Source organism: Excalfactoria chinensis, chromosome 21 (assembly GCF_039878825.1).
Source record: "Excalfactoria chinensis isolate bCotChi1 chromosome 21, bCotChi1.hap2, whole genome shotgun sequence".
Lineage (NCBI taxonomy): Eukaryota > Metazoa > Chordata > Aves > Galliformes > Phasianidae > Excalfactoria > Excalfactoria chinensis.
Window position 1 is genome coordinate 216,112 of NC_092845.1, and position 22,971 is coordinate 239,082.

At 51.4% G+C, this 22,971-nt stretch overlaps 2 protein-coding genes and 1 long non-coding RNA gene across 18 annotated transcripts in view; 1 reads left to right on the top strand and 2 right to left on the bottom strand.

Moving 5' to 3' along the window:
- Window positions 1–177: 177 nt before the first annotated feature.
- Window positions 178–4,025, bottom strand: LOC140261340 (uncharacterized). The gene is made up of 9 exons (XM_072354646.1): window positions 3,944–4,025; window positions 3,725–3,786; window positions 3,269–3,422; window positions 2,819–3,075; window positions 2,533–2,618; window positions 1,920–2,044; window positions 1,345–1,456; window positions 682–1,045; window positions 178–342 (listed from the first exon to the last, which is right to left on the bottom strand). The coding sequence occupies exons 1-9, from the start codon at window positions 4,023–4,025 to the stop codon at window positions 178–180; spliced, it is 1,407 nt and encodes a 468-aa protein (XP_072210747.1).
- A 2,621-nt stretch (window positions 4,026–6,646) lies between these two features.
- LOC140261538 (uncharacterized) lies at window positions 6,647–19,725 on the top strand. Of its 15 annotated transcripts, none has more exons than XR_011905722.1 (9): window positions 6,647–6,701; window positions 7,157–7,269; window positions 8,658–8,756; window positions 9,688–9,808; window positions 10,517–10,623; window positions 11,014–11,150; window positions 14,353–14,444; window positions 15,652–15,982; window positions 16,966–18,030. It is a non-coding gene; the product is annotated as an uncharacterized lncRNA (long non-coding RNA). The 15 variants fall into 15 exon arrangements; XR_011905725.1 differs by having other exon boundaries at window positions 15,667–15,982; XR_011905724.1 differs by having other exon boundaries at window positions 15,721–15,982.
- ALG9 (ALG9 alpha-1,2-mannosyltransferase) overlaps window positions 13,258–22,971 on the bottom strand; it is a 30,617-nt gene continuing 20,903 nt past the window's right edge. The window contains exon 15 of one of the 2 annotated variants that reach the window (XM_072355054.1): window positions 13,258–13,410. In XM_072355054.1, the coding sequence (XP_072211155.1) occupies window positions 13,380–13,410 (31 nt within the window). In that variant the 3' untranslated portion in view covers window positions 13,258–13,379. Of the gene's footprint in view, window positions 13,411–19,657; window positions 22,113–22,971 lie in introns of those variants that run through there. The other variant, XM_072355052.1, reaches the window with a different exon arrangement.

Consider the following 22,971-nt stretch of genomic DNA (forward strand, 5'->3'; position numbering starts at 1 on the left):
TAAAGAGGCATGGGGTCTTGGAAGAGTCTTCACTCTCTCTCCTTGTTCCTTTGCTTTTCTTCAAGGAGGTGGTGTGCAGGAATGACACAAATGGGTCTCAATGACCCAAATGGGACTCAGCAGCTGTTTTGCAGCCTCCGGTGGAGCTCTGTCTGTCCTGGGCACCCCATGCCCGCATCAGCGTGTGTTGGGTGTGCTCTTCCTGCGGGGTGGGGCTTTGGTCTTTGGAGACTGACGTCTGGGAGACCCCGTTTCTTTCCTTATGGGAGGCAGAAATCCAGATCTGATGGCTGAGGACTCCTGTGGTAGGCTGGACTCAGCACGAGATGCTGCTGCTATCATCTCATGCGTGGGAGACTCTGTTCCTTCCTTTATGGGTGGCAGCAACCCAGATGGGACAACAGAGGGCTCCTTGGGCAAGCTGGGCTCACCATGAGATGTTGCTGCTGCCATCTTTTTAGTGGGAGACTCCCTTTTTTCCCTTATGGGAGGCAGCAATACAGATCTGTCGCAGGACTCCTCGGGCAGGCTGGTCTCACCACAAGATGTTGATGCTGCCATCTTTTCAGTAGGAGACTTCCTTTTTTCCCTTATGGGAGGCAGAAATCCAGATCTGTCGGAGGACTCCTCAGGCAGGCTGGTCTCACCACGAGATGTTGATGCTGCTGCCATTTCCTTGGCTCGTTCCCGCTCTTCCCTGCTCTTCTTAACCCTCTTCCTCAGAAGTATCACAGAGTCGCATGTCTGAAGCAACAGCCTGGGTGGTATGCCTGGGGTCTCCATGGACGGGCTGGATGCAGCCCTTGAGCAAGATGGTGGCTCTTGGTAGCAAGCTGTTGCCTGGTGGTGTGAGGCCTCAGCTTCCTGCAGCTTGGGCAGTGCAACCTCACGCTGGGCTTCCCCTGCTGCTCCGTCTTCATCGAGGAACTTGACCCGTCTTGTTCGGCCCAGCCCTTCTTGGTTATCCGTTTCCTCATGGTCCTGCAGCTGGCAGCTCATCGGCTGCTCTGGGGCTTCAGGCACTGCCCGGATGGGTGGCAGAACACTGAAAGGACAGAGCGGGAGGGGTCCGCCTGAGTGGCTGATGGCTTTGGGGCCGCATCCCTCAAGGCTGAGCCAGGAGCCTGGGCTGTAATGCAGCCTTCCCCACAGACAGCTGACCGGCTGCCCCGGGGCTCTCTGCAGATGTGGAGAGGGGCCAGCCCTGTGAGCTGGGGGGATCCTGGAGTCCCCATCCCAGCACTCTCGGGCGGCCACAAACAAGCAGCGACCCTTTGGTGTTAGGGATTGGGCTCTCGTTGTGTCACCTCCACGCACAACCCAGCCCACAGCCGCCAGCCTCACCTGCAGGCAATGCTCTCCCTCCGCAGTCTGTTCCTTATCTTTCGCAACTGCCCTCCATCGACACTTGCCGTACTCAGGCGTCTGATGTAGGTTGGAGCCTTGTCAAATCTTACTGCAGTTGGGAAGGAAGAGGAGATTCGCCGTCAACCCCTTGGCTTGCTCACAAGCAGCACTCAGGCCTGTTCCCAGAACCCGCCCTGAAACCATCTCTGTCCCCACTCCTCCTCTCTGCAGTTCAGCTCTGCTTTGGGGCTGCAGGAGGGACACTGGCTTTGGGAAAGAGGAGCTGTCTGGTGACAATAAGGCGGCAGGGTGACTTTTGAGGTCCCTGCCCTTCCAGTGGGGGAGGGCAGGGCCTGAGATCCCCACATCCTCCTGCCATAGCCAGGGATGGGGGTACATCACACCCTGCACCTTCCTTTTGGACTGGCCAACCATAACCTAAGGGGAAGAGGCCGTGCTGAGCCGGCACAAAGGTTTGATGCACATCAGAGCCCTGGGCTGATGGTCAGCAAGGGACTGCCCACCTCCAGTTGGTTGCCCGTGCTGTGGAAAGGAGCTGGAAGCCACTTTACCTTTCTTGCCCCCAGTAAGAGGTGGCAAAGTCTCTTCTTTGGTTGGTTTCCCTGCCCCAGAGAAGCTCCCGGAGGACTGGCGGCGTATCAGGGGCGGCAGTTTGGGGACCAACTCCATTTGAAACCTGTAAACGAGGAAAAGGCAGTGAGCGGTGTGACAGTGCAACAGCAATCCTTGCCGCTCGCTCTGCTTGTCTGCTCACAGGCACGTTTTCATGCTGCATGAAGGCTTTCTAAAGCCGTTAGCAGGGTCACTTGGGATAGGAGGAGGGGAAACAGTTTCAGGCGGAAAGAGGGAAGACTGGCTTTGGATGGGAGGAAGGTTTTGGCTGGAGGGTGCTGAGGCACTGGGGTGTCTTGTCCAGAGAGATGCTGGGTGCCTAAACAGGCATTCAAGGCCTGGCTGGACCAGGCTCAGAGCAACCTCATTTGGAGGTAGGTGTCCCTGTTCCCCGCAGGGCAGTGGGACCGGGTGCTCTTTTTTTCCCTTCCTGCTCCAATCGTTCTGTGATTCTCTGGCACATCCTCCTGGGCAGGACACTGACGGACACGAGGCACAAGCGCTACAGAATGAGAGCTGAGAAGCTGCATCAAGCAGCAGAAAAATACTCACTTGGGTAATACAACAAGGCAGCCAGAGAACACCAGGGAAGCCACCGGTGTCATACGGGACACCCCCATGTCCAGCAGCGAGGGGGCCTGCAGGGGAGGAACAGGGAGGTTGTGAGATGTCCTGGTCATGGCTGAGGCACTGGGGACACGAGGAGCCCGAGGCAGGGAGAGCTGACAGCACCGCAGCACCTGCACGGCTCGAGCAGCTGCCCAGGTCCTGGTGGGCCGTGTGCGGGCTGAGTGAGGCTCACGGCACTGCCCGCGCTATGGAGAAACCTACGGCTCACCTTGCGGACGGCTCTCCTGAAGTTCTCTTTCCCCGACAGCGTCTCGAGGAAGTCGTAATAGAACTTCATTTGGAAGGTCAGCCCGTCAATGAGCAGCACTCCAACATCCTTCAGAACCACAGCCACCTTCTCCCCATTCTGCAGGCAGCTGGAGAGCAGTGACACGGTGCTTTGGATGCACTTCTGTGCTGTCTTCCAGCTCACAGAGGCAGCTGCGGCCACCTGGCTGCTCTTCAGGGCCTCCACCTTCCTGTCAACTGAGAAAATACCAGGGATGGGGTTGATTATAAGGTTGCTCTTCCACCTAGCCCTGCTTCTAAGGGACATCATCCAGAACGGCCCCGCGTTTGGACGGGCTTCTCAGAGGGGGAGGTCTGCTTCTGAGAAGGGAGGCGGTGTCCCTGTTTGCCCCATCCATGAAGCCAGCAAGGGTTTAATACCCCCTCCTACCTGGCAGGGACCCCCTGCGGGACTTGAGGTGGTGCATAGAAATGAGGTTGCTGGCCAGCTGAAACACAGGCCAGCACAGGGTCATGGTCCTGTCCTCCATCCTGATCTCCTTGGAGATGATGTCAAAGGAGCCGAAGGTGGGAATCCAGATCCCCTGCGAGTGGAGGAGGAAGAAAGGGTGGAAGAGTTAAGGGCTGGCTGGAGGAAGAGTTGGAGGTGGTCCTGTGCGGGGACAGTGCTCAGGAGCCCCCTCCTGCTGTTCAGAGGCACAAGCCAGGGCAGCGGGGATGGCTTTGGGGCTGCACAGCCCACTCCTTCTCCTCGCCTTTCCTCCCAAATGCAGCTCAGCAGGGAAACACAGGGTGAGTTTCCTGCTGTGTGTGCAGGGGAAGGCTCAGAGGAAGTCCAGGCTGAGCCAGGCAGGGTGAGGAGGAACCCGACAGCCAACAAACACACCTTGTGCACCAGGAGCTGCTCTCGAATGAAGGCGGCCACTGCATCCCAGACGGCAACTCGCTCTGGAGGGCAAAGGAAAAGCAGGTCACACTATGCATCTGCCTCTTCCTGGCATCCCTCCCACTTCTGGGCAGGATGGAGGTGGCAGATGGAAAAGTGTCATCTCCATCCGAAGACTGGCTGCAGCACCGCTCCCATGGTGGCTGTGGGCTCGTGTACCTTCAGTTTCACTGCACGTCTGCCCAGAGGCACGGCCCACCATGTTGCTCATCCCATGTTGCTCCTTGTTGGCGTCAGCCATGCTGGAGCTCATCCTTCAGATGCGTCTGCTCTGTACCAGATGCTCCTTCAGGATGCAGGACCCACCTCCGTGCTCTGCCTTTACCCCCCTCCCGGGTGGCCGTGTCACAAACGCCACCACGGCAACGCAGTGACATCATGGCCAGCTGCCCATTATGATGCTGGCACTGCTGTCTGCCCCGCCTGGCACTGCTGACCCATCTCTGCTTTCTCCCTCTCCCGGGCCTGTGAGTTGAGGGGTGACCCTGGGTCGAGGATGGGGCTGGGATGTGTTGCTGTTCTCTCAGTTCCCCTGGGCCTTGGGGACACCCCTGGTGTTCCAAAGCCTCTGTAGGGCTCCCTCTTGCCATGGGTGGGTAACAGGAAGGGGAAGGAGGCAATGGGGGGCAGTTGGGGCTGAGCAGGCTACATGACCATGACTTGGCCACGTTGTTCTAGTGCTCACAATGGGTCCCTGCACCACAGGGCACTTGGGGGACCCTGGGTGTCTCCGCAGCCCTGAGGACCGGGCATCAGGGGCTGGGAATTAATTGATGGCATGGAGGGGACTGTCCGTGGCCTGTTCCAGGGGGACCTGGGCACTGTCACCTCCAGCCCTTCCTTTGCGCTCTATGGGGCTGTGAAGAGGAATGGATCTGGAGGGCGCAGGCTCAGAGTGCCCTATTGGTGGCTTCTGTCCCCAGGGGACCCACGTCCTGCTCCGGGTCTCCTGGCTGCTGCCAGTCCTTCTCCTGCCCCGAGTCCTTGGGGACAAACCCTGCAGGGACAAGGCTCCTCCTTGCCAGTGCAGCCCTCTGACATCCTCTGATGACCAGTGCTGCCCTCTGGTGAGCAGTGAAGACCCCGATGATCAGTGACACCCTCTGATGATCAATAAATCCCTCAGCAAACCTACACTCTCTGTGTCCGTGTACTTGTTCTCATGCTCAGCAGGGACTGTCCACCTCACAGTTCTGGGAGGCCTCCCCAGCTCCATGCCATGCACACCATGTCCTGCACCCCTGTGGGCTTCCCCTCCCTCACTCCTCATCCGCTCCAAAGTCCTCAAGGATGGAGCTCCTCATGCTGCCATCAACCCCAGTACCCTCCCTCTGCTCTCTCTCAGTTCCTCCGTACATTTCCTCCCAAAGCCTTCACCCTTTGATCCGCCTCTGCATGGACACAGTGTGACCACAACACCCTACTTTTAGCCCCTCTCTTATTGCAGCCACTTGTCACTCCTTTGGGTCTGCTTTAGGCTGCTTGCATCAGTGCCCCAACCCCCTTCCCATCACCCAGAACAAGGTCTGCATATCCCCTCCCATGGACACCTCCAATCTCCCGATGACCAATGAAACCCTCTGATGACCAGTGACACCCCGTCTTGATCAATGAAGCCTTCTGACGGTCAGTGAACATCTCTGACAACCAGTGGAGCCCTCTGACAACCAACAAAGCCTTCGGATGACCGCAGCCACCTTCTGACATCACAGCAAGCCCTCTGATGGCCAGCAGCTTGCTGCTTCATGTGCAGGGAAGGGAAGGGTGGGAAAGGAAGATGTTGACATCAGTAATGGTCTGTAACGTTTGTGTCACCACTCCTGCAGAACCACGGGCTAGTGTCTGTGACAAGTTGGTGATGTGTGCTGTTGTAACTCAGACGTTTGTACTTTGTGTGATCCCGTGTTTTATTCAACTTACACAGCACGATGTATCCTCCGTGTGCTTTGTAACCACTGCAACTGGTGACAGACAAGGCCAACAGGTCAGGGCAACATTTGGAACCAAGCCCCCAAACTCCTTTGGAGCAATTGTGTCCCACTGAAGTCCCTCTTCCCACGCCAAGCGGGAATGAGATGCACAGTCAGCCAGGGTTGGCCTTGTCATGTCTGCACCCCATCATGTGTGGGTACCTGCAGTGCCCAGGCCAGATGATGTGCCCTGCAGTGCAAAGCCGGCCCACGTGTGCAGATGGCAAGGAGCGTGCCTGCAGCATTGTGCACCTGAGAGTAGGAATCAGGTAAATAGGGGCCTTTCATGAAGATACAGTATCCTCGGCTTTGGGAAATGTCAGCAGAGAGGACCAGCGGGACATGTCGACGTTGCTGTAGTTACAGTACAGCTGGGTCTATAGTTAAGACAGTACAGCTGGGTGTACATAAGGGAAAGGTCGCCAAAGAAACTGGTTTTGACTGAGTGAGTGGAGGAGCTGGTCAGAGCAACCTGAGGAACTTCTGACTTCATCCCAATGACCACCGGAGTGAGACCCCCACTACGGACTGCACAGGCGTCAGTAGGAGGGACAGCATGTAAATGAGTTCCTGGAAACACTACGAATATGTGAATGATTTCTTGGAGATCTGATGAATATGTATACACTTACACTACAACTACAACTCAGCCTTAACAGAAACTAACTGTAACTACCCATTGCCTCAGTGAGGCCCCTTTTCCCTTTCTGTAGCAAAGTCTTCCCTTTCCATCTGCTGTGAGGTCCTTTGTCACTATTCAGAAGGAAAGCGAGAGAAAGGACGCGACATGAGACAGGAAGGGAAGAAGCGAAGCGCCGTGAGTCCGGCAGCACCCGGGACCGAGCCGGCAGCCGCCCCCAGCCCGGCCTGAGCCACGTGACGGGAAGTGCTTGGCGGCGGCGGAGAGCACTTCCGGGCCGTGGCGTCATGGCGGCGTTGCGGGGCCGGTGAGCGGGGCCGGGAGGAGCGGGCTGTGTGCTGCGAACGGGGTCGGGCCTCGGTGCGGGGGCACGGAGGGGCTGCCGGGGGAGGAGCTGGCGGTGCTGGCGGCGTGCGGCGGCAGCGAGTGCGGCGGGGGCCGGGGGGCAGCTTCCTCCCGGGGAAGGCCGTGCGAGGATGGAGCTGTCGGTGCGGCCTTGGGATGCTGCCTGCAGGGAAGCCGCAGCGGGCGCTGTGCCGGGTGCCAAGCCGTGGCTCGGCGGCGTGCTTTGCTCGGCCTTGGAAGGCTGAGGTGTAGGCAGCCGGTTTGCGTCGGGTTGAAGGGGCCGGCGCTGCCCTGAAGGGAAGCGAGAGAAGCGGACAAAGGGAGGGTGAGTGTCGGGATCCGAGGAGGGCGGTTTGTGTTTGCGTCGCGTGCGTGTCTGTCGTTTGCCTGACGTGTTGGTGCGCGTTGGGGTTTCAGGTGTGTGAACGAGGCCTCCCCGTGGGAATTGGCGGCGAGCAAAGAAATGGAGCGAGGAACGGGGCGCCAGGCCTGGGTGCCGTGTTGGACTGAGGCTGTGGAGCCGAAGGAAGGTGTGTCCGATGTCCTTCCTGTGGCTGTGGGTGAGCGGGACGAGTCAGGGCTGCGGTCTTTGCGATGGTGTTTGTTGCCTGGGACCGGCTGCCTTAGCAGAGTGGGGGCAGGGAGAGGGAGGTGTGGAAAGTGGCAGCAGCCAGGAGCATGTCTGTGTCACGGCCTTATTTAGATCAGTCTTCGATTGATCGATCAATCTATGATCTCCACGTGATGTTCTGATGTGGAACAGCAATAGAAAAAGTACAAAACCACGACAGTATGGCAGCCCGAAAAGATTTGCTTGTGGAGGGAGGGGGAGGGTGAAGGAGGCCGAGGGCCCTTTTCTCGGGGCCACTCCTCTGTGCCCTCTTGCTGGCCGGAGAGAAGGGCTGCCCGCTGGGCACAGGGAGCGCCTTGTAGCTCCTGTGCTGTGCCCTGCCCTCCAGCCCCCTCCTCATCCTGTGTGGAACGCCAGTGCCAGCAGTGCGGCCGCCAGTTTAGAAACCTCCCCACCTTGGTCACCGCTGTTGTATGCAACGCACTGGCCTCTGAGAGCTGTGGCAGATAACAGCCATGTCAGCAGCAAAGAGGGCAAGGGTTGAAGTTGCCCAGTTTCATGCGGGAGGATGGAGCTGGGGGCTCTGGAAGCGAAAAGGAGGAGGGGGCCCACCATGACCATCAGGCAGAGGAGGGGTAAGAGAACCTGTTTCCATCACGCCTGCACCAGCCTGGTGACCAGCAACCGTGCGGAGCCAATAGAGGTGAGCCCATGGAGGTGGATCCGCCTGCGACACAGCTGGCCTGGCACCACACCACCGTGCCAGGCCCCGCATCAGCACCATCACAGCTCCACCGTGGCTGATCCAGGCGCTGAGCTCCTTACCCGCTGCGCGGCCCCTGCCCCCGGCATTAGCTGGGTGGCATTTTTGTAACATCTCCTCTTTCGGGCCTCTTCTGCAGCCATTTCTGTGGGCCCCCAGACCCATCTTTACCCTATATGTCCCAGTCCCCGTTTCTCTTGTTGGTTTTAGGGTTTAGTTTAGTTTTAGTGTTAGGCGTAGGTTGTTGTTCGTGTTTTTGAGTTAGGCCTAGGTTGTTCATATATATTGTTCATGCTAGTGTTAGGAGTAGGTCTTGTTGGTGTTTCTTGTTAGGAGTAGGTTCCTGTTCGTGCCGTAGTGTTAGGAGTAGATGGTTGTTCCCGTTTTAGAGTTAGGCATAGGTTACTGTTGGTACTGTCGAGTTAGGCATGGGCTCCTACCAGCGGCTTGCAGCAAACAGCGCTTGCTCGGTAAGCACACGTCTGCTTTCTCCTGTGGAGCCGTGAGTGCGACTGCCGTGAGAGCGGAGGTCTGATGCCATCTGCGAGGGATGGGATTTGCATCCGGTGGCTTTTCTGTTGCAGAATGTCCAGCAGCAGAGCGTGAGTGACCATGAAATGAAGCTGGGCCTCGGGAGAGCAGTCTGGAGCTGCGTCACAAGCTTCCTGTGTGGCCAGCGCAAGGTAGGTGTGCCTTACTGTAAGCGTGTGCTGAAGCAGTGTTGGTTAAGCACAGCTCAATCCTCTGTCTGCAACAGATGGGCTTTCTGCGCGCTTTATTTCTGTGGCCATAGAATTTCCCTCTTTCTTACCATCAGATTTGCAAAGGCTTTTTTGTGGGAAGATTTTGAGGGATGAGGGAGTAGAAATTGCTTTTGTCACGAGTCATCTGGAAAGGTGTCACAGAAATGGTGACGTTTGCAGAAGGAACGTCTTGGCGTTGGCAGTTGTGCAAAATGTTCCTTGGGATAGAGAGCAGGGAGTACCTGCAGAAGGCCATTCTCTTCTGGTTTTGAGGAAGCCGGGGAGAGCTCAGGTTCCAGCTTAAGCAATGTTCTGTTGTCACACTCTGGGTCCTGTGTTACGTTACCCAGAGTTTCATCTCTCCTTTAGATTCCAGTTCTCCTGATGGGTTAGGCTTGAATTCAGCATCATATCTGCTTCTCCTTGGGTTCAGGTTCTTCAGGTCTCCTGCCTGCTTTTCACCCTTTGATTAATGGAGAGTGGAGTTTCTACCACAGAACAAAGTTTCACGATTAACAGAAACAAATATGGAACACATTAGATGAATACGGCTCTGCATTTTTTTCTTCCTCCGAATAGCAAGGAACTGCTGTGCTCTCATTAATGTCATCAGTGAGTAGATGCTGCCTCCTGTTTGAGCCTAAAATGCTTTTCATAGTTGAGTGGTTGGAAACATAGGGTTTTAACTTAGAATTGTTTGCACGGAGTGAAGGTTGCGAATACAATTAGAATACAGTTATACGGTGCTCTATCCCCAGAACTTTCCATCATTTTTCTTATCACGGCTTACGGTTCATTTCAAAAGGAACTAACAGAGATGAACTTGGGTTAGCGTAGCCCGTTTTAAATGATCCTTCTGTGTCTTTTCCAGGCTGGTAGCAGAATGGGGACTTTCCCGAGGTGTTGAGGAACAGACACAAGCTTTTTTTGAAGGCTTCAACGCAATTCTACCACAGCAGTGTCTGCGGTACTTTGATGCTAAAGAGCTGGAGGTAAACGATTCTTTGCATATTGCCAGATCCAGGCTGCTCCACGTAATCCTTCACTTTCAGTCAGTGTCTGAAGAGCAGAGTTCATTGAGGCTGGCGGTTCTGTTTTCAGGATGCGTGAGAGAAGCTTTACGTATCAGTTAGCGTTTGGTTAGTGTGTCGTTCTTCACTTTCTTCTTTGCAGCCAACTTAGACACATTTCTAATGTTAAGATTCTGCCAGCATAATTTTTTTGGCTAATGGTGTTTTTGTAATCCTTGACAATGTGATTGGCGTGTGCTTAAAGAGTGAGCAATTGGAAAGCAAGGGAGATAAGAACCAAATATGAGCGGATGGTCAAATTACTGAGTGGACCAGGTTTTAGCTGCTTTTGTTCTCTCCAAATTATACTCTGCAGCAGAACATCGTATTTCTAGCACAGAATGGTACGGTTAGGCAATGGCAAAGTATACATTCCTAGATTGAATGTCTGACTACAAACGTTTTCATGACGTTTCATGGGTTTTCTCTTTTGTGGCCTCTCCACATTTTCTTTGTGAGCGGATGTTGTTATTTGCTGTGGAAGTCTGAGAGTTTAATATTAAAAACGAGCAGGTGCTTTGAAGTACAGTAGTATGTACTTCATGATACAGTAGTATTTAAGTACAATAGTCTTGCTGTAGAAGCAACTAGCTTGTAGTTTCCATGTTTCTGATCCTTTCTCTCCCCTAGAGGTGCTGCTGTGTGGAATGCAAGAAATGGATCCGAATGACTGGCAGAGGCATACCATCTACCGGCGTTATACCAGAACCAGCAGACAGGTGCTGTGGTTCTGGCAGGTTTGTAGACTTCTTTTTTCCTCATAAGAACACAGCAACAGCTTAGTGAGCAACAGTCAGAATTACTCAACAGATACGTAGCGTGTAAATACAAATGATAACTGCTGATCCAGCTGTCCGAGGGGTGATGGGGAAGTGAACGTTTCAATATTAAACTTAACATCAGTGTTAATTATTATTTTTCAGTTTGTGAAAGAAATAGATAACGAGAAGAGAATGAGACTTCTACAGTTTGTTACTGACCTCGGTTCCAGGGAAGGTTATGGAACCAGATTGTCTTGAGGGAGATCACGTGGCATGTGCGGGATGAACGGGGGAATAGGCCTAGCCAGCATGGGTTCATGAAGGGCAGGTCCTGTTTGACCAACCTGATCTCCTTCTATGATCCAGTGACCCATCTGCTGGATGAGGGAAAGGCTGTTGATGTGCTCTACCTAGACTTCAGCAAAGCCTTCGACACTGTCTCCCATGCTATTCTCCTGCAGAAGCTGGCAGCCCGTGGCTTGGACGGGTACAGTCTCGGCTGGGTAAGGAGCTGGCTGGAGGGCCAGGCCCAGATAGTGGTGGCAAATGGAGTTAAATCCAGCTGGTGACCGGTCACGAGTGGTGTTCCCCAGGGGTCGGTGCTGGGGCCTCTCCTCTTCAATATCTTTATTGATGACATGGATGAAGGCATTGAGGGCACCCTCAGTAAGTTCGCAGATTACACCAAATTGGCTGAGAGTGTGGATCTACCTGGGGGTAGCGAGGCCCTACAGAGGGATCTGGACAGGCTGGAGAGCTGGGCTGAAGGCAATGGGATGAGGTTCAACAAGACCAAATGCCGGGTCCTGCACTTCGACCACAACAACCCTGGGTGACGCTACAGGCTTGGGGCGGAGTGGCTGGGACTGTGTGGAGGAAATGGACCTGGGGGTACTGATTGATGCATGGCTGAACATGAGCCCACAGTGTGCCCGGGTGGCCAAGAGGGCCAATGGCATCCTGGCGTGTATCAAGAATGGTGTGGTGAGCTGGACTAAGGAAGTCATCCTGCCCCTGTACTTGGCATTGGTGAGGCCTCACCTCGAGTGCTGTGTTCAGTTTTGGGCACCTCAGCACAAGAAAGACATGGAGGTACTGGAGCAGGTCCAGAGAAGGGCAACGAGGCTCGTGAAGGGCTTGGAGAATCAGCCCTACGAGGAGAAGCTGGGGCTGTTTAGTCTGGGGAAGAGGAGGCTGAGGGGAGACCTTATCGCGCTCTTCCAGTACCTGAAAGGTTCTTACAGTGAGAGTGGGGCAGGTCTCTTCTCACTAGTGACAAGTGACAGGACGAGGGGAAATGGCCTCAAGTTGCGCCAGGGCAAGTTCAGTTGGATATTAGGAAGAACAACTTTACAGAAAGGGTGGTTAGGGACTGGAATGGGATACACATGGTTAGGGACTGGAATGGGATACACATGGTTAGGTACTGGAATGGGCTCCCCAGGGAGGTGGTTGAATCGCCATCCCTGGATGTGTTCAAGAGCCGTTTTGATGTGGTACTCAGGGATATTATTTAGCAGAGGTTTTTTTAGAGATGGGTACTGGTTGGGCTGCGGTTGGACTTGATGATCTTCAAGGTCTTTTCCAACCTGGGTAACTGTATGATTCTATGATCACCTGGCTCCAGGAGCTTTAGGAAGCTGATGGGGCTCTCGAGGTAGACGGGTTGGTATGGCCCCAGGTTCCACAGTTACAGTGACAGTGAAACCTTCAGGGACAGCCAGTTGTCCCAATGGTAACGCCACCAGCTTTGCACAGGGGTTTGGTAAGAACAACCCATTTCTGAAGGGAAGTGGAGTAAAAAATACAACAAAATTGACACAGTATTTATTTTAATGGAAACAGACATTTTGGGGGCAACCCCACAGGGACAAAGCAGAGCAAGACCGTGTCACTATGTGACATTGTCCTCAAAATCTCCATTTGAGACCTCTGGAAGACTCCAGGAACCCCTGGGGAGCCCCTAGTCACCTTGAAACCCCTCTGGGACATCTCCAGACCCTTCCAGAGGATGACATGACCCCTTGAACCCACCTGAGGACCCACTGAACCCTACAGGATCATTCTGGGATATCTCCAGACCCTTCTGTATGAATCCAGGGACCCCCTGGACCCATCTAGGGACCCTCTGGATGCCCCAAACCCCTCTAGGACATCTCCAGATTTTTCTGCATGACTCCAGGGGTGGATAGGGGAAGTTGTTGGAGGGAGAAAGGGGTTAGTGAGACTTCTGTGGGGTGGAAAGGGAGTCTGAGGGAGACATTGAGGGGGGGTAGGAGGGGGCTTCAACAGGGGATACTAGGAATCAGATTGGGGGACTGGGGAGGGATGAGGAATCAGGGGGGTGGGGGGGGACAGAAAGTTCAACCCTGGGTTCAGAATGGGGGAGGCACAGTGGGGAAGGGTGGAAGAGGGTTATAGTGATCAGAATGGGGAACTGGAGGCGGAGGGGGGGGGGGGGGGGGGGGAAAACGGTGGGACACTGTAACCCCAGGGGTTACACAGAGGTACAGGAGGGGGTTGTGGGAGACCAGTGGAAGGGGACCAGCCGAGTGGAAGCCCTGAGCACCTCAGAGGCCCTGTGGGGCCAATACAGGCGCGTAGCCCCCCCCCCCCCGCCGCTTTCCAGCACCTTATCCCCAGCCCCCATCCTGGTGCCCCCCCCCGAACACCCATCTTTAGAAGCTGGAGTGCTGCAGAGCCCAGCACAACTCTCCCATGGCACAACTCCCTCATGGCCACCTCCTCTTCGGCTCATCTAGGCTGAAGGAAAGAAGGGAAAGAAAGAAAAAGTTAAAAAGATAAGAAAGAAAGGAAAAGAAAGACAAGAAAGGAGAGAAAGTAGGAAAAACAGAAGAAAGGGAAGAAAGGAGACTCTCCACCCCTGTTGGGGGCAGAGGGGAACACAGAGACCAAGGATCAGGATAAGACTGAGGTACTTGGTGCCTTCTTTGCCTCAGTCTTTAATAATAGTACAGCTAGTTGTTTCCTGGGCTCACAGCCCCTTGTGCTGGTAGATAGGGATGGGGAACAGAACAGGCCCTGCATGATCCATGAGGAAATGGTTTTGGACCTGCTTCAAAAGCTGGACACCCACAAGTCCATGGGGCCAGATGGATTGCACTCTGGAGTGATGAGGGAGTTGGCAAATGTGGTTGCCAAGCCCTCTCCATCATCCTTCAACAGTCCCGGCTAAGCGGGGATGTCCCAGCAGACTGGAGGCTGGCAAATGTGACACCCATCTTCCAAAAGGGCAGGAAAGAAGATCCTGGTAGCTACAGACCTATCAGTCTCACCTTGGCGCCAGGAAAGGTTATGGAACGGATAATCTCAGGAGCCATCACAGATTAATTAAAGGTCAGCAAGGGGATCATGTGACAGTGAGGCACTGACTCAGATGTGGATGATCCAAATCATTTATTAGAGGTTCTAACATTGCTTATATACATTCACAGGTTTTCTCTTTTAACTTTCCCACCCACCCTTAGATGTCAACAGAACATTCCACAAATACTCCCTCACTGCGCATCCAGATGCTTATCCAAACTGAGCCATGAGGGTAATTATCACATGGCTATACGCAGCTTACTTGACTTGCTTTTCTCTTCCTTCTGGAGATATCTTTGGTTCTCAGCATTGCTTTTCCATGCTGTCTATCTTGCTCCACAGCTGATGCTCTGAATAGTCTTCCTTGTATTCCCACAGGATCAGGCCCAGTCAGCACAGGTTCATGAAAGGTAGATCCTGCTTGACAAACGTGATTTCTTTCTATAAGGTGACCCACTTAGCAGATGAAGGTAAGGCTGTTGATGCGTTCTACCTGGATTTCAGTCAAATCTTTGTTCCCCACAGTATCCTCATGGAGAAGCTGGCTGCCTGCGGTTTGGATAGGCATACACTCTGCTGGGTGAAATACTGGCTGGATGACCCGGCTCAAAGAGTTGTGGTCAATGGAGTTAAAGCCAGTTGGCAGCCAGTCATGAGCAGCATGCCCCAGGGCTCCGTACTGGTACTCAGTCCTCCTATTTAACGTCTTTGTCAATGATCTTGATGAGGGGATTGAGTGCACCCTCATTAAGTTGGGAGGGAGCATTTATCTGCCTGAGGGAAGAACGGCACTACAGAGGGACCTGGATAGACTGGATCGATGGGCCAAGGTAAACTGTATGACTTTCAATAGGGCCAAGTGTCAGGTCCTGCATTTTACTCACAACAACCCCAGGCAATCCCCAGGCTTGGGGAGGAGCGGCTGGAAAGCTGCCTGATGGAAAGGGACTTTGGTGTACTGACGGTCAGTTGTCTGAATATGAGCCAGCAGTGTGCCCAGGCGGCAGAGAAGGCCAATGGCATCCTGGCTTGTATCAAGAATGGTGTGGTGAGCAGCACTAGGGAAGTAATCTTGCCCCTGAACTCGGCACTGGTGAGGCTCCCCCTTGAGTACTGTGTTCAGTTTTGGGCACCTCCATGCAGAAAGGACATGGAGGTGCTGGAGCAGATTCAAAGAAGGGCAACAAGGCTGGTGAAGGGCTTGGAGAATATGGCTTACAAGGAGAGACTGAAGGAACTGGGGCTGTTTGGTCTGGGGAAAAGGAGGCTGAGGGGAAACCTTATTGCTCTCTTCCAGTATCTGAAAGGTGATTGCAGTGAGAATGGGGTTGTTCACTTCTCACTGGTGACAGGACAAGGGGAAATGGTATCAATTTGCACCAGGGGAGGATTAGGTTGAATATCAGGAAGGACTTCTTTACAGAAAGGGCTGTTAAGCCCTGGAACAGGCTCCCCAGGGAGGTGGTTGAGTCACTATCTCTGAATGTACTTAAAAAACATCTGGATGTGGTGCTCAGGGATATGATTTAGAGTTAAGGTAGTATGGTTAGGTTGCGGTTGGGTTCAGTGATCTTTAAGATCTTTTCCAAACTGAGCAATTCTATGATTCTGTGTGATTTAACACCACTGTTCTTGTGGGAGCTGTGTTGAAACTTGCAATGTCTCTGGCTTCCCTAGAATTGCTTTCTCCAGGCTGATTCATAGGTCCTGACAATTCTTTAAAGCCAAGTACACATCCCTGTCCAGTTTCCTCACCAGCTCCTGCAGTGGCACCTCAGACAGCTTTCTCCTCTAACGAAGAACCAAGCAGTAGCCCAGCTGGGCTTAGCGGATGGGATATGAGAAGAGCACAGCCTGAACCAGAACGTGAATAACAAGCTCAACTAACTGATGGCACTTGTTTAGTCCCCCGGGTCCCCCAGAGCTGCACTGGATGAACTGAGCAGCATGGCATGGTGCAGGGGATTTACTGCCTGTCCAGCATCACGTCCAACATCCACAAACTACGGTAAGAGTGCTGCAACTGACACAGCTGTAGTGAACAGGGGTAGAATGGGGCATGTGCCATGTTCTGAGCATTCAAAGACCGGTGCTGTGGGGCAGATCTGTGCAGGCAGTGTGCACTCAGCAGTGGTGCACCAGGCTTGTTGCTGTTCAGTAAAACACAGGATGTTCAGCAGACTTGCTGGTGCAGGAAGTTCTCCTTCAGGATGGAGCGTTGGAAGGCTCCGGGACTGCGGTGTCACTGCTGTCAGCTTTCATTCCAGTTTCCTCTTGTTTGCAGAGCCCTTTGGAGCAGGACACAGTCCTCCTTGATGCTCTGGGCTCCTGGCATGTGATTGTAGACTAAGCAGCCAGTTGTCAGCGTAACTGACAACTGCCTTAGCAAAAAGAAAAGGTCTCCTTTTGGAAACATCTCATCTAGAATGGCTCATGTTGGTGACTGTTTTTTCCTGTAAATCAGGAACCCCTTCCTTCTCTTGTCTGTATTTTGTATTGCTTTTTACTTGCAGTTTTCCTCTGTTTCCACCCCTTCTGCCCATTGTTGTGTCCTTCCCTCCAGCCATGAATTTGTCTCCAGGCAGATTCCTGACCTAACCCAGGACAGCTGTATATGACATTCGCAGCATGAGCTCCCTCTGCAAAATATACTTCAGGGAGCTGCCAAACCTTCTGCTGACCAACCAACTGTATGAGAAGTTCTCAGTAAATACAAGCCAGTGCCTTTCATTTACCTCTTCCCCAGGCCTCTTGGCATGGCCTGTCATGTACACATACGTCTGCCTGCCTTTTCTGGTCCTCATTCCATTTAAGTCATTTTTTTTATAGAGATCCAAAGGGTGAAACTGTAAAACAAAACGGTTATTTTGGCATTATCTTCCAGTGGCTAGGATAACCAAGTCTTAGAAAAATAAAGCACCTCCCCCAGAACTGTGGTGTCTGTGCTGCTGCTTTCTTATCCTCCCTCTTATCTGTGGTTTTCTTTTACAGCATGCAGTTCTTTTTTATGGCCAAGTCCCTGTGGGTGTCTTCTCCTTCCACAAAGCTGCTCACACCGGAGGAGGCGACGCAACTATCCCATTGTGTCAGACAGCAGAGACATTGAAGTGGAAGAAGGCCCCACAGTTTTATAGGGGAAATTCAACACAGTCGTTGACTTTCCATCTGGAAAGGCGAAGAGGATTTTCTTTTCCAGCACCTCTCATAATTGTTTGTATGAGTTTGGGTTTTCTTCCATCATTTCTGCTGCAAAAATTTACAGTTAGCTTGGCTGAACAGGAACAGCCCACAGCAGGCTGAGCTTTGCCAGGGGAAGATGAACATGCAAAGCACCTGAGCCAAACAACGATCCAGGCTTCAGAATGGTGCATATCAACTTGGCTAGTTGTTTAATGATTTGGGCATTCACATAGTCTGCTTCCCCACAAGCAGAAGACTCAGGGGATGTCACAGCCTATCAACTAAGCTCCGGAATACTGTGCTCTGGCAAGGCAGCCCCTCTGAGCTCAGCATCTCAACTCGTACCAGCCTGCATGAGGGGACAGCATCCCCCAGTCTGCTTTAAGGCTTTCAAAGTTGGATGACAGCTGGATGTTTATATACCGTTTGGCCCAAACCCTGGGTACTCAGATACAGCTGACAAACACATGAGGCTGTGCACACATTGCCCAGGAGCTATGATGCTAAAGGGATAAGTGGTAGGAATGTATCCAACCAGGATGTTGATGTGAGCAGATGATAAACTTTCCTCCCACACCCCTTATCACATGAGAATGACCATATCAATACTTGCTCTGCAAGCAGTGGTAAACAAGGACAGCTCTCAGAGCAGACTTCTCATGTTCACCTGCACAGCTCTGCACTAAGAGGCTTCAGAGATCCTAGTAGCTGTTGGACAGACCTGTTGGCACTAGAAATTAAACATGGCAGTGAGATGAGGCCAATGATGTGTTAACGTAAGAGATGCTTTTGAACGCCTTTTATGGTTGCATAGTTCCTCAGGAAGCAGTTACACCTGCCAGCTAAATAAAAGCCATCCCTTAGATGCTGTACTGTACAGCTGTGGAGTCTTTGCTCACCTGCGCTGTATCTTGCTTTGCATAGTTTAGAGAAATTTAACCAGCAAGTCTTTAGGGCTGAGCTATAAGAACAGAAACATCCTTGACTGTTTGAAAGAGCACAGCCCTCTCATGCCTTTTCCCTGAGTAGTTTCTAAGAGACAGCATATGGGCACCCCTACAAGAAATCTCAGAATGTTTCCTTCTGACACTGTGATTATGGAAGTTAGAATACATTCCTGGCTCCATTTTGCTTCTGTGTCAGAAGACAGACATTTAAACTACGTAAAGGCACTTTTCCACAGACATCCCCATGGAAAGAATCACAGAATCACCAAGATTGGAAAAGACCTAAAAGATCATCCAGTTCAACCAATCTCTAGTAGTCCTTCAACACAACATCCAAACATTCCTTGAACACCTCCAGCGTCAGTGACTCCACCACCTCCCTGGGCAGCCCATTCCACTGCCTGACCACTCTTTCAGAGAAGTACTATTTCCTAATGTCCAGCCTGACCCTCCATGGTGCAGCTTGAAGCCATTCCCTCTAGTCCTATCACCAGTTACATGAGAGAAGAGGCCGACCCCCAGGTCAATACAGCCTCCCTTCGGGTTACAGGGAGCAGTAAGGCTTCCTCCAGGCTAAACAATCCCAGCTCCCTCAGCCTCTCCCCATAAACCCTGTGCTCCAGACCCCACACCAGCTTTGTTGCCCTTCTTTGAACAGGTTCCAGGGCCTCAATGTCTCTCTTGCAGTGAGGGGCCCAAAACTGAACACAGCCCTCGGAGGTGCGGCCTCACCAGTGCCGAGTACAGGGGGGCGATCACTGCCCTGTTCCTGCTGGCAACACTGTTTCTGATGTAAGCCAGGATGCCGTTGGCCTTCTTGGCCACCTGGGCACACTGCTGGATCATGTTCAGCAGAGTACTAATCAATACCCCCAAGTCTATTTCCTCTGCACGGGAAGACATCCAACATCTTTCTGTAGCTATGGAGACTCTGACTTCTCAACCCTTCCCGTGTATATTTTACTGTCTCGTTCCAAATTTAAAAACAGCAACTGTGCATTTTTGCAGTTACATACCACTGAGAGATGGGGCCTCGTTAGTACTTCTCCAGGCAAGCAGGTGGAGACGTGAAGTTATTCATAGGGATGTGCTGAATCTTAGCAGGGCTGGCATGATACTCAGGTTTGGACAGATGCTGGAGAAAGAAATTCACAGTTCTTTCCCCAAGCAGCCCCTGCAGAGCTGACAGCTCAGAAGCACATAATTCCATTACCAGGGCTTCTCTCTACCACCACCACTTGGAGCAATTTTAAAGCAAAATAAATGCACAGCAGACCCACCCAACCTGGTACCCCCGCTGGATGTCAGGTGGATCCAAATACTGAGATAGACTCAAAACTGGACATCAATGTAGCAGGTAAGAAATTTCAGTCTGATCCCCACAGTATCACGCCATGCTTTACAGAAATCTTTATAACACAACACAGGCAGCTACCTGCTCTACACATCCCAACCCCTAAAGAATAAAGGCAGCAAAAATCAATCCAAGACTGCAGGCACCATCCCAGTGTGCTCCCCAGCAGGTATAGGCATGGCCACCCTCCTGACTGTTTGTCCCCAGGGTTGCAAACCACGAGCTTTTATTTCTTTTAATATAGATTACAAATTAAATGTTCCAAACCTGTCTCCTTGTAACGAGATCATGCATTTGCTTTAACAAAGGTCAAAGTAAAAAACAAAGAAAAAATGTAAAACCCCTCCCCACAAGTTTGTTAACAAAATCAGAAAAGGAAACAACAAAACCCTTTGGGTTTTTGTGGTTTTTTTTGTGTTTGTTTTTTTTCTTTTTTTTGACACACTTTCACCTTTTGGAACAAACCTCTTTGCACACACAACTGCATTTAAACTGGGCGGTGTACAACAGCCCTTACGTATGAATTAAACTAGAGAGGAAGGTGGGACAGCCACAGCCATTTAAAACACATCTTCACTGCACTGTCTTCACATCAGATTAAAGACTACAACAGCATGGAACAGTCACACAAACAGCACCAGTGAGAGGTGCAGCTGATTCTTCAACTACATTTGTTTCTTTATTTAAGGTCAGGGATCAGCAAGGGGAGAGGCAACAAAAAGGGCCACAGATCTGGTTCTGGTTCATCACTACAGAGCCCTGTTTGATGTATGTTTGCATGAGGGGAAGAGCAGGCTGGAGGGTGGGAAGGAATGCTGTGAGCATAGCCCCCACACCGGCTCACTGAGCACACCAACTGCTCAGCAGAAATCCTTGAGCTCCACGCTTGACCCTTAGGATACTCACAGAAGGCGAAGTCCATTCTCCAAGCAGGGCCAGGTCACCAATGTCACAAATGACCTAAACCTTTCAAGTTTAAATTCACAGTCCCAGCTTCAGCCTGTTTCCCCATACAGTGGGGGTAGCTTACTGCATTTCCCATGCTGCAATCAACCAAAGTGCATTTGCTCTTACCATAGGCTGTCTCTACCAAAGCACAGTACTGCTGAAAAACTTCCAAATGAAAGGCAGAGGATTCAAAATGTCTCTGCCTACATTTCCAAGTTTCTCTTACAGTTCAACCTCTGCATTCTTTCTCGTCCTGCCTGCTCTGTCTCATGTTAGACCACAGCCCTGCTGGTGCCACTTGCCCTTGCCATCCTGTTCAGATGCTAACCTGCAGACTGGCTGAGACCTGCCTAACATTCTGCACTGACACATGCCGCTCAGGAACAGGTGCTTTCCTGTTTGCATATCAACCCATCTGCTCCCTGATCCTCCTGCTCCAGCATTCTGTCACTGCATACGCACTCTAATGTAATCACATGTAATCACTTTCAGCAGAGCATGCAGTCTGCATAGCCTCTTCTGCAAAGGGAACTTCCTCTCTGCTCCAATTTCATGCCATCCTATTCCTGCACAATTCCAAGAAAGCAGGTGCAAACAATTCCATTAAGCCTGTAATACTGCATGCTTTTAAAATGAAGACTAAATTAAATACAGCATTCCTCTGGAGCATATTAGAACAACAGAATAAATACACTCTACCTGGTAGAATCAGAAGACAGATTAAAAAAATAAAATCAACCTTTTTTCTCTGCCTTTACCCAGAAGCTGAAGAAGCTGTATTTAGAACTGAAAGCACATTACAGGCATCCTTAAAACATTATAAATAATGAGCTAATCCTTTGTGTTTCACAGTGTCAAATATAACAAATGCAACCCACTCCCATTGAAAAAGATAACTGGCTCAATTTGTAAGTTTGCTGTAGCCTTCTTTTTTTCCCAAAAGTGCAAGTTTCTCCTTGAAAGTATCTTCTGTACAGAGCAACTTCAGGCTGTTTCTCCATGGTGTACGCTACTTCACTCAAGATTCAGTGCATTTCACAGTTAATTGTCTTTCAAGTGCTTTCCTTTTTTCCCTTCTTTTTGGTTTGAAAAAGGAAAAGCAAAAACAACAGAAAGCAACTGTAAGATCTGTTGTCTGAAAAAAAATATCCCTATAAGAAACTGATCGCCACTTTAACAGATAAGGATCAGAGAGATGGGGAGTAAAGCTGGATTTTCCACATGCCAGACTACAACCTGGACCAGAACCTGATACTGTTATTTCTTTTTATTTTCCATTTTTCTGTTCTCTGGTATAACAGGTATAAACACAGGGAGCAGCAAGGATAATATGTCTGTAGGTGGTGTTAGATGTTCCAGCTGGTTCTAAACCAATAGGTTCTGTGCAGGCAGAGCAAACACCTGACTCTGAGAACTGAAAGCAGATGATGTATCCTTCTTACAGCAGGAAGCCTGCAGAGTGAAATCACTTCATGGAAACCTTTATTAGTGGATCTTACAAGCACAGTCTTTCAGGAAGGAAACTGAAGAAGGTTTAGGCAGCTGTCCCAGAGTGTCAGTTGGTTTTTGTTACCCAGGTGTGTTACTAGCCTCCCATTTTTTTCTTGGTTTGCTTCAACCTCCGGGATTTCAGAATTGTATAGTTTGCATATTGTGTGTACCTTTCTGACAGGACAGGGATGTAGAATGCACGCAACAGTTTTGAGGACCTGAAACCAGAAAGGAAAAGATAAGTTGTCCTTAAATTATTCATTAGCTAATACATTCAAAGCAACAAAAAAGAAGGTTTGCAAAAGATCTGTGCTGGTGAGTCAGTGATGCAAGGAATGTCAATGGAACAAGCATAGAAAGCCCGGTTTCTTTTTCTTCTTGTCTGTGGGACCAAAGCTGGCTTGTGCCAGCATCACCAACTTCAGGGCATCAGCTTGCTCCATTCTTCAGCCTGCCTGCTAACCATTCCAGTGGGACGTTAGGGTTAGGTATTTACCAAAAGAAGATTAGCTCCAGGATATCAGGTTCCAAAGACAGACAGAATAGCCCTGAGGGCCTTCAGCATCATACAGCTAGGCAGGTCTCCCACTCATCAGAGCACATCCTGAAGGTGAAAGATAGCAAGGCTGTGTTTTAACTCCTGACACTGCCTCTTCTTTATCCAATATTTTTGATTACCTACTCTTCCACAAGTGCCTGAAGGGCAGAAAAACTTTGATGGGCACTGGAATTACGGAGTTTAGCTCTTTTGCTGATCTTCTGTTGCAGGTATTGCATTAAAGGGGGACGGAACATCCTGAAGCCTACACGGCAGTTTGCTGGAGGCTGCCAGTACTTGCTGGCCATTTTAATTCACACTGTTTGGCTGGTAACACAGCCAAGGTTCTGGTCTGCCAATTCAATTCAATCTTTCAGAAGAAAGATCGTATTTTGTCTGCTTATGGTAAGGCAGCACTGGATATCTTCAAAAAACGATGAAGAAATGGCAGAAGGTGCCACTGTGAACTACATCTCTCAGGAGACTCCCAGGGTTCTCAGCCTTGCTGTAATACAGGCATGCCCTTTCACACCCTGGCC